The sequence below is a fragment of the Canis lupus genome, chromosome 27 (genome assembly GCF_011100685.1).
Source record: "Canis lupus familiaris isolate Mischka breed German Shepherd chromosome 27, alternate assembly UU_Cfam_GSD_1.0, whole genome shotgun sequence".
NCBI lineage: Eukaryota > Metazoa > Chordata > Mammalia > Carnivora > Canidae > Canis > Canis lupus.
The window spans coordinates 7,920,321-7,937,579 of NC_049248.1; the positions used below are offsets into that span (position 1 = coordinate 7,920,321).

At 54.9% G+C, this 17,259-nt stretch overlaps 2 protein-coding genes across 8 annotated transcripts; one reads left to right on the forward strand and one right to left on the reverse strand.

Moving 5' to 3' along the window:
• Positions 1-195: 195 nt before the first annotated feature.
• Positions 196-3,235, reverse strand: CDCA3 (cell division cycle associated 3). 3 transcript variants are annotated; one of them, XM_038576646.1, is made up of 6 exons: positions 2,242-3,228; positions 1,850-2,144; positions 1,471-1,600; positions 897-1,190; positions 669-772; positions 196-541 (listed from the first exon to the last, which is right to left on the reverse strand). In XM_038576646.1, the coding sequence occupies exons 2-6, from the start codon at positions 1,967-1,969 to the stop codon at positions 383-385; spliced, it is 807 nt and encodes a 268-aa protein (XP_038432574.1). In that variant the 5' UTR covers positions 1,970-2,144; positions 2,242-3,228; the 3' UTR covers positions 196-382. The 3 variants fall into 3 exon arrangements, with proteins under 3 accessions (XP_038432574.1, XP_038432576.1, XP_038432575.1); XM_038576648.1 differs by having other exon boundaries at positions 197-541; positions 1,850-2,025; positions 2,242-3,235; XM_038576647.1 differs by having other exon boundaries at positions 197-541; positions 1,850-2,163.
• USP5 (ubiquitin specific peptidase 5) lies at positions 2,528-16,310 on the forward strand. 5 transcript variants are annotated; one of them, XM_038576634.1, is made up of 21 exons: positions 3,102-3,297; positions 3,447-3,567; positions 6,080-6,205; positions 6,482-6,548; positions 6,725-6,858; positions 7,018-7,163; positions 7,389-7,573; positions 8,013-8,107; positions 9,098-9,291; positions 10,041-10,112; positions 10,399-10,486; positions 10,610-10,735; positions 11,193-11,346; positions 11,661-11,835; positions 12,464-12,552; positions 13,155-13,346; positions 13,859-14,002; positions 14,079-14,224; positions 14,451-14,604; positions 14,920-15,004; positions 15,638-16,310. In XM_038576634.1, exons 3-21 carry the CDS (start codon positions 6,107-6,109, stop codon positions 15,729-15,731), a joined length of 2,439 nt encoding a protein of 812 aa, XP_038432562.1. In that variant the 5' UTR covers positions 3,102-3,297; positions 3,447-3,567; positions 6,080-6,106; the 3' UTR covers positions 15,732-16,310. The 5 variants fall into 5 exon arrangements, with proteins under 5 accessions (XP_038432563.1, XP_038432562.1, XP_038432559.1 ...); XM_038576635.1 differs by lacking the exons at positions 3,102-3,297; positions 3,447-3,567 and adding an exon at positions 2,528-2,656; XM_038576631.1 differs by lacking the exon at positions 3,447-3,567 and having other exon boundaries at positions 3,103-3,297.
• Positions 16,311-17,259: the final 949 nt, after the last annotated feature.

Consider the following 17,259-nt stretch of genomic DNA (forward strand, 5'->3'; position numbering starts at 1 on the left):
GAATATAAGTAGGGGATAGCTACAGCCCTAGAAGTGAACACCTAGGGATAGCAACAGGAAAAGGCCAAGGACGGAGCTCTGGGGCACACCAGGACTTAAGCGAAGTGTGTGAAAGCGGCTTGGACGTCAGGGAACCCAAGTTTCCCTGGCTGCTTTTCTATATACAGAAAGGTTTAGGTGTAACACTTAAAAACATCATTTAAAACTACTTTCTTTAATATACAAGAAACACGTGAGACACAAAGATAGCCCAAGAAAGTGCTCAGTCCCCAAGCTGTGAGTTCAGGGGGGGTCGTGCCTTTCCCATCTTCCAGGGAAAGACGGGGTTGAAGGGATGCTACGTCACTAGGCCCCTGGTGAGCCCAGCACTGGGGCCACGCACCTAGTTCTCCACCAAGTTTGGAAAGTGCTGATTCTCCTTGTCCTGGTCCTGGTCCTGCTCCCACATGCGGCCTCCAGTTTTCAGAAGTCGTCCAGATCCCAGAGAGGCCCCTTCCTTTAGTTCCCTAGGATTTTCACTCAGGGGAGAAGGCCACTTACCCTGCCAAAAGCAGTGTGTGAGTTGGAGCAGGGAGGGACGTTGTTCAGGAGATGGAAGATTGGGTAAAAGGCCTCCCTCCCTCTACCCTGGATTTCTTAGTAATAGTTTGTGCACTCTCTCCCTTTACCTGCCGTGGTGGTAGAGTTCCAGGGGAGTTGTCATCTTGTAGGATGGTGAGGGGAGATCTCCCTAGTGCCTTGCCATTTGTTTTCCGTCTATTGTGCTTAGAACCTAGGGTGGGTCAGGAGTTAAAGCCAAAAGCCAAAATTAGGGGCTTACAGTTTATTCCTCCTCTACTCGTGCATGGACATTATCCTGATTTCTCTTCCCTTTACCTTGCCCTTAGATCCTGTACCTGAAGATCGGGGAGTCTCAGGGTCTCTCAAGGGCTTGTCCGAGCCCTGGCTGGCCATGGGGGTTTCTGAGGGCTGTCCTGCTTCCTCCTTGGGAAAAACCTGCTTGGAGGGGAGCTCAGTCTGGCTCCAGGGTGGCATCTGGTCCTCAAGGGAAAACTGAGTGCCCAGAGGCAAGTCCAATTCAGAAGATGAAGTTGCCTCTAGGGGCAGAACAGGCTCTGGGGGAAGATTCGACTTGGGGGCTTCAGTCTCAAATACTTCACTCAGCTGTTTCACCAGTGGGCTTGGGGGCTCTAGAGGGGAGAAGTAAAGTGAAATAGTGACCCTATGATACAAATAACTCAAAAAGGAGGAAAAGATACAGGAACTATAGGATTCATGCTCTGGTGGGTGAGGGATTGGGACAAGAGAAATCAAGGTAAGAGGGAAAAATGTTGAGAGAAGAGCAAGATTGGTTCAAAGCAAGAGGAAGGAGGCTCCTTTAAGGAGGAGCTCTGAGAAGAGGGCTTCATTGGCCCAACCCAAGGATGCTAGGTGACAGCCCTACCACAATTCCTTGGACCCACCACTTACCTCCACTGCTGGTCTTCATAGGTGTCCGTGCAATACCAAGGGTAGGAGAGCGGGGATCTGAGTCTTGGGCCTGATTAGGATCCTCCTGCTGCTCGCCTGCTGGTAGGTTTACCTGTGGAGAGCTCTCCACCTGGCAGAACCAAAAGCTAAAACAAGTCTGGACCCTGATTCTTTCTCTTTCCCAGGACTCTAGGCCCAGGATGATATTCCAGAGAGGCACTGCCAAGGCCGTTAGGCATTCAGCCTACCCCATCCGGATTAAGAGAGTAGAAAATAAGGCCCCAGGTTAGGAGGAGGAGGGCGAAAGGGATTGCTCAGAATCAGGGTCAGCAGAGGCCCAAGAATCCCGACTCTGCCTTCCCGACCCGGCCCAGAGTACCTGGATGGGAGTGCGCAGGATGCCGGCGCTAGGTGAACGGGGGTCCGCCACTCGGGCCAGAAGCTTGTTGTGCGGCGGGGGCCGCGCCGGAGTGACTGGGGCGCTCTTGGCTGAACCCATCTCAACCAGGAGGAATAAGGTGGGGGAGGGCCCGGCCCGGGGCGAGGAGGGGATGCCTGTGACAAATGACTCAGATCTCAGCCATTTCCGCGACCACGTCCGACCTCTGACTCCAGACCACTCGGTCTTCCCGGTTCCCCGCCCAGGAGCCTCCGGGCCGCTGGGCCAGAGGCCTCTGTGGAGATAGATGATGGCTGGTGCAGATGCCAAGCCGGCTCTTTCCGGCCTGCCGGGCCCTCTTAAAGACTCCTCAATTTATTCAAATCACTCACCGGGCCCCGATTCCTCTTTTGGGAGCACAAGAACTGGAGCCTCAACTCCCGACGCCGAGTTTCAAACCTCCCGCCACGCCCCCTGCCTTGATTCCATTGGTGGAGCCGCCGCAGGCTCCTATAGGCCCGTGTGTGAGACCCGCCTCCAGCGCAGCGAGTCATTGGGCCCGGACGACGTCTATCAGGAGGCCGTGGCGGGCCAATGAGCGGCGGCTCGGCTTGCCGGGGCGGACGCCTCCCGGAGCAGGGGACTTTTGTTCCGCAGCGGGTCGCGAGTTGTCCGTCCTGAGACTTTGAGGAGTGCCAGTCTTCGCTTCAGTTTCAAAACCAAATGATTTTATTTAAAAAAAAATTCTGAATTTTTAAGCTCTTTTGTACAGGTTCAGCTGGAGAGGTAGTTGAGGGTTTTTCTGAGGTGAGAGAGGCGGTAACCCTTATTGGTTGACAGCATTATCAGTCACTCTTCACCAGCCCTCTCAGACTCCGCCTCATTGGGCAGCCCCTTTTCAAATATCAAGAAATACAACTGCCCTTCTATTTTCCGATTGGGCAGGGCCCAGGAAAGTTTCTGGGATTGATTGGTTTAAACAGCCGTCTGTTTCTGCTCTTTGATAGAAGACACGCGAAGGGGGCCGTCGGGGTCCCAGAGTCCGAGCATCCAAAACTCCGGGACCCACCTCGCTGTTCTACATGCGCTCTGCCCTGGGAGAGTGGGATTGGTTCTTTCGACCATCGGTTGCGTTAGAAGCGCTTTTCATTGGCGTTAGTCAGGAGTAGGGCAGAGGGCGGAGCACTAGTAGGCAGGCGGCGTCCAACTGCCATTCTCGCGCGTCTTCCCTTTAGCGCATGCGCCTAACGAGTAGTGCTCATTGGACGGCAAGCCTAGGGGGTGGGGGACTGGGAACGGTGGGAGCCGCTGTGTGTGGAGGAGCTGCTGCCGGTGTCATGGCGGAGCTGAGTGAGGAGGCGCTGCTGTCAGTATTACCGACGATCCGGGTTCCTAAAGCGGGAGACCGGGTCCACAAAGACGAGTGCGCCTTCTCCTTCGACACACCGGTAAGCCCATTCCCCACGCCCGCAGCGAGCACGACTTCTTCCATCGCCCTGGTCATTCTGCCGGGGCCTGCAAGGCTTGAGCTACCGCCTCCCTGCGATGCACCATGGGACTTGTAGTCTCCCACGCTCCTCCCTGCCGTTGCTTTTAGTTAGCTGGAGCTGTCGTGGGACTACCACCCCCGGAAGCCACCGCGCCCGCCTCACCCGTTCCCGGTCTCGTGGAGCACTGTGGGGATCGTAGTCGCTCTCTCCCCTCATTGCCGTTCCAAGGTAGAGGTGCATCCCGATCGTCGGACTACATCCCCCAAGTGGACCCCTGCGAAAGCCTGGGAGTTGGCCTTGCCTGCCGCGCACGGCTCCCCGGGTTTTGTAGTCTGATGTGGGAGGGATGGGGCGACCCCGCACTGTTCGGGGCCTGGGTGAGGGCTGGAGGGTGGGGACTGCAGTTGCTACGCGCCTAGTAGTCTGGAAGTGACCGTGAAGAAGGCCGGGTCTGAGACGGGCCTAGTTAGAGAGACTCCACCCATGGTTAATGTGGACAGGGGGCGGGGAGGTGGGTCATTGCTGGTAGGGAGGAGAGGAAAGAAGGGAGGAGAGCTCTAGTCGTTTCTCCTTTGAGGTGAATTGGGGCCCCACCCCCGTCTCTTTTCCCCCCGCCCGTCACAGAGAGCAGAGGGGGCCCTTTTCAAAGTATTCCCAGAGAGAAGGTGTTTTTCTGGAGGATACTAAGACCCCATTCCCAACCTGTTCCCACTCCTGACTAGTTAGACAAAGCCTCCACCCACACCATGCTTCACGTTTTGCAGGCTCCACCCGGAACCTCCCTTCCTGCAGTTCTGCCGTCCCCTGTCACCACCAAGCAGAGACTAGCCTTTGGCCTGGCCAGAGCCTGAACTGAGAGGGCAGCAGCCTGGTTGGGACCCGCCCCCCTCACCACCCCTCCCGACCCACGGCGGCTGGGCCCTGCCCAGGGTGTTCAGCCAGACCAGCTCATGGCTGGGAAAACTGCAAGTCAGAGTGGAAAGGCTTCATTAATGCATCGCCAGTGCTGAGGATAGCAACATGATCTAAGGCCCAGTTCGGTATCATCACTGTGATTTGTGGTTTGCGTGGTTTGCTAGGCTTTGATCTGAGCCTCAGACAATGTGCTGCTTCTCTGGAGTCTCTGGAGCTCTGGCAGAGCTAAAAGAGGACGGCTCAGAGCAGTGCTCGAGGGTTCCCAAGCCTTGGGAAAACCAGCATTTTTTATTTCCAACAGAGGAGTTCGATTACCGCCGAGCTCTGACATGCCACCCAGTTCATCAAGTGCAAGGCTTGGTGAAGGACTGTCTTTCTCAGGAGGGAAAGGTTTTTCTTAATTACCAACAGATGGTAGAAGTCAGTGGCTCCCTCTTCACACTCCTGCCTGTCTCTCCTTAGTAACTGCTTCAAATATCCAAGTGGTGTTTTTGTAAGCTTATTATACTTTCCTTCTCTCATCCCAAGTCAGGAGATCTCCAGTGTGGCTTAGTTGCTTTCCTAACTGACTTCCGGCATGTTTGATGATCTTCAAATTGGGTTCATGGTAGAAGAGAGCTTATTAGATCTCCCTGATGAAAAATGCTCCACTTGCTCATGAACATTGTAATCCATACTGTTCTAGAGAGTGGTACAGAGCAGTGTATGGGACCAGGAACTGCCTTAGACGATGCCCTATTTTTCGTATCACAGCAGAGAATTTTTCAAGGCCAGTGAGGCGTTTATTCAAGGAAGAAGATGCTTGTCGTTGCTTGAATCCGAGGGAAGACTCTTGTTTTCTCCAGTTACCTCCTCCACCTTATCCATCACTGTTCACAAAGGCACTAGCAGATTTGCTGCATTTTAGAGCAGCTCATCCTCCCTCCTTAGCTGTGATTTAGGTTGGGCCCTTGTCTTTCCCTGTCTTCTTCCTGGGTTTTATGTGTTTTAACTGTCTCAGAAGGTGTTGCTAGATTCTTCTACAGAGGGAATGGCTCTGAGGTTGGCAGTTGATGGACTTCAGTGGGGATTTAGTTATTGGTCAAAAGGAAGGCAGCAGGGTGGTGGTTGGAGAATGCTGGTCTTCATGTGCCTTGTCGAACTGGGCCCAAGTATAGCAGTGAGCCCCAGATAAGGCACTGTTACCCTGAAGCCAGGCTTTAGCAGGAAAGGAGAGTTCTCTCTCAGTGTGGACCAAGGTCTGACACCCTTGTAGGGTGTGGTAAAAAGAAAAGTCTGGGCTTGCTGGCAAGCTCAGGAGTTGGGTGTATTGTTCAGGTACTCGAATCTCTGCTCCTCCAGTTTGGAAAGTTTTCTGGTCCTGGAGATTAGGCAGGGTTTGTCATTGTGTCCCTGGTTTAGGTTCCGTGTCTGACATGCAGGTCTTTCCTCTCCCAGGAAAGGACCCCTTTTCCTTCTGAATGTAAGCACTAGCACTGGAGGTCCATGGTATTTGATTTCCATTTACCTCAAGGACGGAGGTAAAGGGAGTTCTCTACAATTGATTGGAAGGCTCCAAAGCCCAAAGAAGAGACCGGAAGGAAGAGGAATGTGATTGACAGGTGTTGCTCAGCTCCTGGGGTCCTTCTTGGTTGTTATCAAAGTCAGCGGAGAATGGGAAGAATCTTCACCCTGTACCAGGGCCTGAAAGGCTAAATGACTTGCTAGGAGCCACATGGTGCTCGAGAACCGAGCTTTGTTTTGGAAACAGGCAGTGTCTGGCCCTGGGTCTTGGTTTCCCCACCTAGCCAGGCTTCATCCTCTGTCCCCACCTCTTGCGCTGCAGGAGTCTGAGGGTGGCCTCTACATCTGCATGAATACATTCCTGGGCTTTGGGAAACAGTATGTGGAGAGACATTTCAACAAGACGGGCCAGCGAGTCTACCTGCACCTCCGGAGGACCCGGCGCCCGGTAGGGACAGGGTGGGGGCAATGCCTGGGGACATTTGGGCACGTGCTACTGGGCCTCCATTTGGAATCTGTCTCATCCATTCTGACCTCCCGTTGGCCTCAGTTTCCCACCTATTTCTGTTTGTATCATTAGAACTCAGCACATGTGTGTTTTTGTTTTGTCTTGTTTTTAAGCTCCGTTCCCTTCCAAGATTAATCGACTCTGCCCTGTCCATCCTCCCCACTTGTCCCTTCCCTGGTACCCATTGCTGATCCTGTCCTTCCTGCCTCATTGTAGAAAGAGGAGGACACCACTACAGGCACTGGAGACCCCCCGCGTAAGAAGCCCACCCGGCTGGCTATTGGTGAGCACCATTAGAGTCCTCCTCCTCTTGAGCTGGTCTCTTTTGCTCTCAGAGGTGCTGGCAACCCCCAAAAGAATGGGCCTGATCAGTGGAGGGGACAAAATGAGATGCTGTATTAGAGGAGGGACATTTACTTGTGGTGATTGTCCTACCCTCTCTCTTCCCTGTTTCACCAGGTATGGAAGGCGGGTTTGACCTCAGTGAGGAGAAGTTTGAATATGATGAGGATGTGAAGATTGTCATTTTGCCGGATTACCTGGAGATTGCCCGGGATGGGTTGGGGGGCCTGCCTGACCTCGTCAGAGATCGGGTGCGAATACCTTCCCACCCTCCCAGGAGCTCTAGGGCAGGCAGGGGCCCAAGCAGTGATGTCTTGGGCAAGCCACTGAGAAAGCTGGAGATGGAGGGGCTGGAGGGGCGTGGGAGGGTGGCGGGCCAGGGACCGTCTCTGATCCTCTGCTTCCCCCAGGTGACCAGTGCGGTGGAGGCCCTACTGTCGGCTGACTCGGCCTCCCGCAAGCAGGAGGTACAGGCGTGGGATGGGGAAGTACGGCAGGTGTCTAAGCATGCCTTCAACCTCAAGCAGCTGGACAACCCTGCTCGAATCCCTCCCTGGTGAGGCCTGGCCCCTCCACCTTGGAGCACAATCCCCAGAGCAGGGGCAGAGAGGCCCCCCTCCTGGGGGATCTGGTGGGAGAGAGAGCCAGAGGGAGACTGGGGGAGATGAGCTCAGCAAAGGGACCTCCAGAGGAGAGAAGGAAGGAGCTCTTTGACTGGCAGGGGGCCAATCCCAGATACCCTTGACCCCTATTTCAGCTAACTTTCTTCTCCCTGGCTTAGTGGCTGGAAGTGTTCCAAGTGTGACATGAGAGAGAACTTGTGGCTCAACCTGACAGATGGCTCCATTCTTTGTGGCCGACGCTACTTCGATGGCAGTGGTGGCAACAACCATGCCGTAGAGCACTACAGGGAGACAGGCTACCCATTAGCTGTCAAGCTGGGCACCATCACACCCGACGGAGCTGGTACTCCCTCCCTCCTCTGGCTCCCTCTGCGCTGAAGTGTGCTTAACTGTTACTCATTGTATATGACACGAGTAACACATCAGTACGTTCTCTTGATTAACAATGAACATATTGCAGATAACACTAAATCTTCAGTTAGGCCCCCCAAATCCCAGTCCCTTTCTTAGAGATCACCAGCATTATGTGTTTAGTGAGTATCCTTCCAATCCCATCTGACCCTAGCACCTTATCCTACATGGTAGAGTCCCAGGAAACTCCAGCCCTCATGCTCAGTCATCCCTTCCCTGACAGCCAGTCTCAGAAAGGCTTGTGAGGATTACCTTTCTGGGATCCTCCTTCTGTCCCATCAATGCTCCCTTGGGGCAGGGAATGGAATTGGTCGGTGGCCAGGCCAGTCCAGAGCCACCTCTTCTGACCCTGCTTCTGCCTCCCACCCTAGATGTGTATTCATATGATGAGGATGACATGGTCCTGGACCCCAACCTGGCTGAGCACCTGTCCCACTTTGGCATCGACATGCTAAAGATGCAGAAGGTGAGGTCCCCCTTCAGCTTCCGATTCTCATCCCTGCCTGCCAGGGCCCTTCCTGGCCGGAGGCTGAAGTAGCCCATCCACAACAGCTGCCACAGTTATCCTAGTCCCCAGGGCATCTGTGCTTCCTTTAAAAAACTTTCTAGAATAATTTATTCATCCATTGAATGCTACTGGAGTACCTACTATGTGCCAGTCACTGTATGAATAAGAGAAATTTACATTCTAGATGGAAAGGCAGACATTCATTGTCTGCTCAGGCAAATGAGTGAATAACCACAAACCGGTGGGCGCTGTGAAAGAGATGTAGAGGGGCACCTGGGCGGCTTAGTCAATTAAAGGTCTGACTCTTGATCTCAGCTCAGGTCTTGATCTTAGGGTTGTGTGTTCCATCCCCATGTTGGGCTCCATGCTAGGTGTGGAGCCTACTCAAAAAAAAAAAGTGGGACACCTAGGCGGCTCAGCGTATGAGCATCTGCCTTTGGCTCAGGGCATGATCCTGAGGTTCTGGGATCGAGTCCCACATTGGGCTCCCCACAGGGAGCGTGCTTTTCCCTCTGCCTATGTCTCTGCTCTCTCTGTGTGTCTCATGAGTAAATAAATAAAATCTTTAAAAAAAGAGAGGGGTAGAGAGACAGAGAAGTAGTGTACAGCAGGAGGACTGGCTCATCGCGGGGATCAAGGAAGTGAAGCTTGAGGGGTAAGATGGGGTGACTTCAGAAGGAAAAAATACATCGAGTGGAAGGACTCACCTTCATTTCTTTCTTTCACCCAAGTGGAGGTCTGATGACTAACAGGTCTCAGGGACAGTCACTCATGGCCTTCCAGAGCTGGGACCAGGCTTAGCCAGCCAGTGTGTCTCCCACGTTAGAATCCATAATTGAACAGATTTGTAGCTTCAGCTGGGTGCCGTCCTGGGCCCTCTGAGGGATCAGTGTGAAAAAATATGGGGCTGAGCTTCTCACCCTGTCTGAAATGCACCTTCCCTTGCAGACGGATAAGACGATGACGGAGTTGGAGATAGATATGAACCAGCGCATTGGCGAATGGGAGCTGATCCAGGAGTCGGGTGTGCCTCTGAAGCCCCTATTTGGGCCTGGCTACACGGGCATCCGGAACCTGGGTAACAGCTGCTACCTCAACTCTGTGGTCCAGGTGCTCTTCAGCATCCCTGACTTCCAGAGGAAGTGAGTGGCACCCCCTCCCCATGCCTGGCCCTTAGGCCTTGTACCCCTGACCTTGCAGCTCTCCTAGATGCCAGCCTTTAGGCACACTCCTCCTTTGGCTACCGTCAGTACCTCCGTGTTGTAGCTCGGTCTTCATTCTTGTCACCCTGTGGCTGGTATGCTTCCATCAGTTAGAGCACCATGGTCACCTAGCCATGCAAGCCCCACCAAGAGCAGAACCCCGAATCCCAGCGTGCTCCCTGGCCTCCTGATTGACTCGGGGGAGGAGGTACTCTTTGCTTTTGACCAATGACAGCAGATGGGGACCAAACAAGGATATGTAGCACTTGGGGGGTGGGGGGAGAGCCTGGGACACTAGGAGAGACAAAAAGACACATTCTGAACAGAAGTAAGTCTGCCTTCTAACTGAGAAGGACTTAATACATGTGTGGAAACCTCATAGCATGTTGGCCCATTCCATCCTGTGGAATGCGAACCATACTTCCCCTTCTCCCAGGCTGCCTTCTCCCCTCCCTGGGCTCACTCCTGGGGAGGAGGCCAGGAAATAATGCAGCAGAATACATTGCATGTTGGCATAGTTGACAAGGGGAGGAAAGGCAGGCTGCTTAGAAGATGAGACTCTGTGCTTCAACCACGTAACTCCCCACTGAGGGGGGAGCCTGTTTCCTGAGCAAGTGGATTATACTCCCTTCCCTCTCCCTTGGAATCCAGGCCAGAGCACCTCTGATTATGCTTCTCTTGGCTCTTAGGTATGTGGATAAACTGGAGAAGATCTTCCAGAATGCCCCAACGGACCCTACCCAGGACTTCAGCACCCAGGTGTATGTAGCCAGGTCCTGTGTTCAAAGGCTCTTGAGAGCCTTGTGGCCCATGTGTCTTCTTTCCTCTCCCATGACCACCTGTGGTGGACGGCATTTTTTTATGTCTGCCTCTGGCCCTGCTGTCTGTCTTGAGTTGGGTTCCAGGGGGGAATCTAAGGTTTTTCACATCTCAGAGGGTTGCCTAAAGGCTGTAAGCAGGGGCTGAGTTGGAGGTGGAAGGCACAGAGATATGTCAGGCGATCATTAGTTGGTTGAAGCTAAATGGTTCTCTTCGATGTTAATGCAGGGCCAAACTGGGCCATGGCCTTCTCTCGGGAGAGTATTCCAAGCCGGCGCCAGAATCAGGCGATGGGGAGCAGGTGCCAGAACAAAAGGTGAGTCTGGGACTCTCCTTTCAGTCTGGAATTATGGGGAAACTGAGGTCTGGGAGATGTCTAAACATGGCCCCTTGGTGGCCCCTTGAGCCCCGGCTGAATCACTGTGCTTGCTCTGCCTAGGAAGTTCAAGATGGCATTGCCCCTCGGATGTTCAAGGCCCTCATTGGCAAGGGTCACCCTGAGTTCTCCACCAACCGGCAGCAGGATGCCCAAGAGTTCTTTCTTCACCTTATCAACATGGTGGAGGTAAGAGCCGGGAAGACAGTAAGGGAGGGCACTCCACACTCCCTCCATCTGCCCGAAGTTCTCTCTCCCTTCTCTCTCCTGACCATTCTTTCCAGTTGGCCCCAACCAGCCCCACCCCTGGAGCCAAGGGGTCTGCACGCCCTGGGCCTTCCCTGTGAGAACAGTAAAGCTAAGCAATGATCCTTACACTTAATGGGCTTGCAGCTGAATGAAGGATGCACCCAAAGAAAATGATATGAGGATGCGTATCACCTATAGAGAAAAATACAGTCATGTTCCATTATAGTGTCCTAGTATATCACGGTGCCAGAACTGGGGAGGGGGCGTTAATTAGGGAAAGATCTAGTGGTAGACCCCCTCCCACTCTTCTCTCTCTCTGACCCCCTCAGCGACTCTTTCAGGCCCCCATCCCCTTCCCTGGCTGTGCAGACCTCCCCACCCTGCTTCTTTCCCATAGAGGAATTGCCGGAGCTCTGAAAATCCTAATGAGGTGTTCCGCTTCTTGGTGGAGGAAAAGATCAAGTGCCTGGCCACAGAGAAGGTGAAGTACACCCAGCGAGTGGACTACATCATGCAGTTGCCTGTGCCCATGGATGCGGCCCTCAACAAAGGCAAGTTGCTCTCAGCGAGGCCTGGGTGCCATGGGCCTCCAAGCTCTAGGAAGAGTGCCTGGGTGCCCTGTAGGAGCAGAACCCACTGTGTACCCTGCTCCCCCAGCCAGAGGCCTGAAGCTGGGCCATCTCGGGGAGGCAGGATGACCTTTACGCTGAGGACGAGAGACGAGGTCACATATGGGTGTGTGTCGCGCAGGTTTGAGGGAGGGTGGAGGAGTTAAAGCAGTCAGGGACATAGAGCCTGACTGGTGAGGCTGAGGAGGGAAAGAGACGTAGCCCTTGAAGGATTCACCCACCACTTCTGTCACCAGAGGAGCTTCTGGAGTATGAGGAAAAGAAGCGGCAAGCTGAGGAGGAGAAGTTGCCACTGCCAGAACTGGTCCGGGCTCAGGTGCCCTTCAGCTCCTGCCTGGAGGCCTATGGGGCCCCGGAGCAGGTGGACGACTTCTGGAGCACAGCCCTGCAGGCCAAATCAGTAGCTGTCAAGTAAGTCCTGGTGGTCTGCACCAAAGGTTTCAGGCCTATGTCAGGACAGTCCCACAGATACTCTACCTCTTTCTTGTTCTCTCATCCCTTTGTGGTTGGATTCCCAGGGCTGCGTCAGCTGGGGTTGAAATCTGGCCCCCAGGGAAGCAAGAGGCCCCCTGCCCCGAGCAGGAGTAGATGTGGATGGTTGCCACATCACCTTGTCCTGCCCCACCCCCCGACTCCCTCTTTTATTGCGGTACGGGGTCACGGTAGTCAGCTTCCATCCACTCATCCCCTCAACGTTGGCAGAGCAAAGGCACAGAGTATCAGTTTTGAACAGAATATGGATTTCTAGCAAATGACCTTAGGTTTCGGCCTAATTCTGTTGTTGGCATAAGCTTAAGATCTGAAAGAATGCTTCAGTCTCAAGGGATTTCAGCCATCACCGCCCCCCCCTTGAACAGGCCTCTGGCTTCTGCTGCTCCTTGTCTGCAGATGCTCTGATGCCTGTCCAGGGCAACATAAGAATATGGACTATTTTCTGGGCTATCAGGACTTCCACCAGCAAGAGGCTGAACCCCAGAGTGGCGGTTCCAGGAGAGAACTTTGGGATTCTCTGGGTACCAGGACATTCTCTCTTCCCTAGGACGACACGATTTGCCTCTTTCCCTGACTACCTGGTCATCCAGATCAAGAAGTTCACCTTCGGCTTAGACTGGGTGCCCAAGAAACTGGGTATGGTGGCTGGGACAAGTGAGGGAGGTTATGTAGAAAATGCTAGAAAAAGAAGGGGCCTCACTGTGTGTAAACTAGCATTTCTTCCACCTTTCCCCGGAAGGAGGAAAACATTACCCTAAATGTTTCCAAATGAGTCAAGTTTGAAAAGCACTGGCTAAAAATATTGAAACACTTGATTTTACAGTGATGATTTACAACCAAAAACGATTTTCAGGGTTTTATTTTTATACTTGTTAAGAGGTTCTCATTTAGATAACCTTGAAACCGTTCTCATGAGGCTTACAGCCCCTGGCGACTTTTGAGAACTACTGATTGTACTTCACGTCATAGATAAGTCGAGACCCACAGAGGTACGAGATCATTCTGTGGGACAAGTCGGAGGCCCCCGTCCTTGTCCATAGAGCATGTGAGGTTGATTTAGGACTAGAGTCTCCTGATTCCCAGGCCCACTGCTGTATTACATGAGGACCCCTGCGATTGGTACTGGCTCAAAGCAGCGCCAAAGTGTGGGGCAGGGCTTTGAGAAACCCCAAGTACTTTCTTGGGGAGGGGCCCAGGGAGCTGCTGAGGTGACCCTTTTCCTGCCATTCTGATTACAGATGTGTCCATTGAGATGCCAGAGGAGCTAGACATCTCCCAGTTGAGGGGTACAGGGCTGCAGCCTGGGGAGGAGGAGCTGCCTGACATTGCCCCACCCCTGGTCACTCCGGATGAGCCCAAAGGTAGCCTTGGTTTCTATGGCAACGAAGACGAAGACTCCTTCTGCTCCCCTCACTTCTCCTCTCCGACATGTTAGTGACTCTTCTTCCTGCCTGTCTCTCTCCTTTGCTGATGGGGGTCTTCTCCGCTTGCCTCCCCTTGGCCTTGTCCTTCATGTTTCTCCTGTCTTCCCTTTGAAATTTCCCCTGCCCTCTTTTGATGGACATGAGGACCGGCTAGAGCACTCCCAGCCACATTCTCTGTGTGGTTGGCAGGTGCGCTGGCCAGTTGCCTCTTTACCCTTGTCACCTCACTGCTTGGGGATAGGGAGAGGCAGCATACTCCAGAAATGGGGCCCATTCTGGGAGAATGAGCATGGAAGGGGTCCCTGGGGAGATCTTCAGCGTCAGTTCTGTGTCTTTAGTACTGCTGGCCCCACATTGTGTTGTGCTGTCATTTTAGTTCTGAAGTAAGGGGCCAGGCTGTGGGAGAAAAATGCATGGCATGGGTGGTTGGGAGAGGGCTGGGTAGAGCGGGGAGGCAGGAGGAGCTGATGGTGGCCTCAGGAGTTAGGTCACCGTGCCCTCACTTCTCCCCCCCGCAGCACCCATGTTGGATGAATCAGTCATCATCCAGCTGGTGGAGATGGGCTTCCCGATGGATGCCTGCCGTAAAGCTGTCTACTACACGGGCAACAGTGGGGCTGAGGCTGCCATGAACTGGGTCATGTCACACATGGACGATCCAGGTAGGCAGGGGTGGGTAGCAGGGTGGCACAGGGCCACCGTCCTCCCACACACGCGTCAACCCCTTCACCTCTGCAGATTTTGCAAACCCCCTCATCCTGCCTGGCTCCAGTGGGCCCGGCTCCACCAGTGCGGCAGCTGACCCCCCACCAGAAGACTGCGTGAGCACCATCGTTTCCATGGGCTTCTCCCGGGACCAGGCCCTGAAAGCACTTCGGGCCACGGTATGGGCTGCCCCCAGCTGAGGACCCGGGGCCTGTGGGGAAAAGAAGGGAGTGGGGATGAGGTTCTGTCCTTTGTGAGCAAGACGAAGGACAGCCGGTATGAGGTGGCCGTGGCCAAGGCCAAGGCTCCATGTTTCTGTGGCTGTCCTGAAGTAGCTGAGGCCTTCGCTAGTGGTTTTCTTGCCTGGAACGTGTTGGAAAGAGTAACACTTCCCTCCTCTCCAAGAACAATAGTTTAGAAAGGGCCGTGGATTGGATCTTCAGTCACATCGATGACCTGGATGCAGAAGCCGCCATGGACATCTCGGAGGGCCGCTCGGCTGCTGACTCCATCTCCGAGTCTGTGCCGGTGGGACCTAAAGTCCGGGATGGCCCTGGAAGTGAGTGTCCCTGGGAAACAGGACAGGCCAGTGCAATCTAGCCAGTCTGCTACCAGCTCATCATTGCAGGGCCACTCTGCTTCCCTCAGGTGGCAGCAGGGTCAGAAGCTTCTTTCCACTGACGTGGCTTCTGAAGGTGGGGTCCTAGGAGGTGAAGGTGGGGTCCTAGGAGGCGAAGGTGGGGTCCTAGGAGGCCAAGACAGACTTATGACCGAGTCCCTGCCCCCCCGTCCCTGAGATTGGCGTCCTGAGTTTGGGCTGTTAGATGCATCTTTTGGACTGGTGCTCAGGGGTCCTTCTCATTGTCTCCTCTAGAGTATCAGCTCTTTGCCTTCATCAGTCACATGGGCACCTCTACCATGTGTGGTCACTATGTCTGCCACATCAAGAAGGAAGGCAGGTGAGGGGCTGGCAGGGTACGTTCTGAACTGGGGAGTGTGGTGGGAATGAATGAACAGGTGGGGGCATCCTGGAAGTCCTTAGAGTATTTGTGGGAGAAGGGAAAGGCCTGCTGGTTAGGGGTGGGGGGATGGCACAGATACACCAGAAATTGATAGAATGCCTGATAGCAGGGCTCAGCAGACTACAGCTCAAGGCTACATCTGGCCGCCTGCTTTTATAAATAAAAGTTTTAATGAGCATAACCACACTTACTCACATATGTATCATCCGTAGCTGCTTTCCTACTGCAACAGGAAAGTTGAGTAATTGTGTCAGGGACCGGATGGCCGATGCAACCTAAACTACTTACTGTCTGGCCCTTTTCCAGAAAATGTTTGCGGACCTGGGCCTGACAGGAATGGGTGGGGGTGGCCGCAGAGATACTGAAGGATTTAGGGACTTGGGTGGAGAATGAGATTGGGATGTTCCCCTCAGGCAGGTAGCAGCTCGACTGCAGGTGTTGGGGCCCAGGCTGAGGGTGTTGGGAATGTTTGCCCCAGAATCACCAGGATCAACTCTGGGGCTGTATCAGAGACTTAAGTTGATGCAAAGTGGATGCCCAGTCTGTTCATCCTTCTCCCCACTCCCCCAGATGGGTGATCTACAATGACCAGAAAGTGTGTGCCTCTGAGAAGCCACCCAAGGACCTGGGCTACATCTACTTCTACCAGAGAGTGGCCAGCTAAAGGCCTGCCCTGAGCCCTTACCACGGAGGACAGGGGACAGACCATCTGGCATGAGGGACAGGGGCTGATGGGTGGACGATGGACTTCAGCCCCCCCCCACCTGCTCTGTACCCTGTTTCTTTTTGTCCTCAGCAGCAGGGAAGAAGCTAGAGGCCATAGGAGAATGGCCAAGCAAAGCGGGGGACACTTGAGAGACTTTGGGGATAGAGCAGGAGGGGGATGGGAGGGGCCGGCCACCTGTCTGTGAGGAGACTTCCTTGTCCCCCCCACCCCACTCCTTGAACCCACAGTGCTCTGCTTCTCTGTGTAACCCTGCCGGCCCCTGGTTTGGAGGGGGGCTCGTTTGTGTGTGTGCGTGCGCGTGGGTGCAGCTTCATGCAGCCTCTTCCACAGGAGGGGGCATCTGTGCCTCCCCTCCCTCTTAGTGTTTGCTCCCTGTGTGGCCAGGCAGGGAGGGCTGCGAAGGAAATGGGAGTCCCCCTTGCCCTCCGGCCTGTCTTTCCCCCACCCAGTCTCTTCCCTGCCCCTTCTCTGGAAAAATGCCAAAATACACGATGTGAATAAAAGTATAATGGCTAAGTCGTGTCCTTTTTGATACCTTGGGGGAGACTGACCTTGCCTGGGGCTGGAAAGATAGCCCGTTGGGCCCCTTGCCTCTTTGCCCCCCTCCTTTGGCTGTTCTCTACTTTTCAGTAGTTCTAGAGCTCTTGGGAAGCGGAGTGTGAGATGAGGAGGGGTGAACATGGGGGCAGTAGAGGAACGCTGAGGGGTAGGGGCTGTCCAATCAGAGCCAGTGGAGGGGGGTGACACCGAGCAAACGTGGGGGGTGAAGAGCTCTACCTGCCTTCCAGCGGCCACACTGGACAGGTCCCAAGTGGCTATTTCCCAGATGTCTCGGGTCCCCTAGGCCCTGCAGTCTCCAGTGGGGCGGGCCAGCTGGAGCAGAGGGGGGACCCCCGGAGTTGGGGACGGAGGGGGTCTGAACTGCCTCTCTCTCCGCTGCAGTTTCGAGGCAGTGTGGACCGTCCCTCCCGCTCTGAACCCTGCCACTGGCCCAGTAACTGGGACGACACTCCGCACCCCGCCCCACAGGTCAGAGGTGCCTGCTCAGCGATCAGGGATGCAGCTATTCCGGCGGGGGAAGGGAGGTCCTTTCCTCGGAGTTGGAGACCTGCCCCGCGGAGCGCCCTCAGCCCGCGCCAGCAGCGTAACCTCCGGCCAAGGCGCCCCTGGGGAAACCCTCCGGCCCTCGGGGGTGCTGGAATCGTGAGGTGGGGCGCCCCCGAGTGCCGGGTCCCGCCTCCTCCCCCAAGCCAGGCGGTGGCTCCGCGGCGCCCGAGCCCCCGGCCGCCCTGGAACGCCGCCACAATGGGGGGCGTCGCTTCCGAACCCCGCGGCGGCGGCGGCGGCGGCGGCGGCGGCGGCGGCGGCGGGCGGGCCTCCCGGCGGGCGGGGGCGGCCGAGCCGTGGCCGGGGGCGGGGAGGAGGCGGAGTTCCGGCTCGCGGCGCTCTACATAAGCGGGCAGTG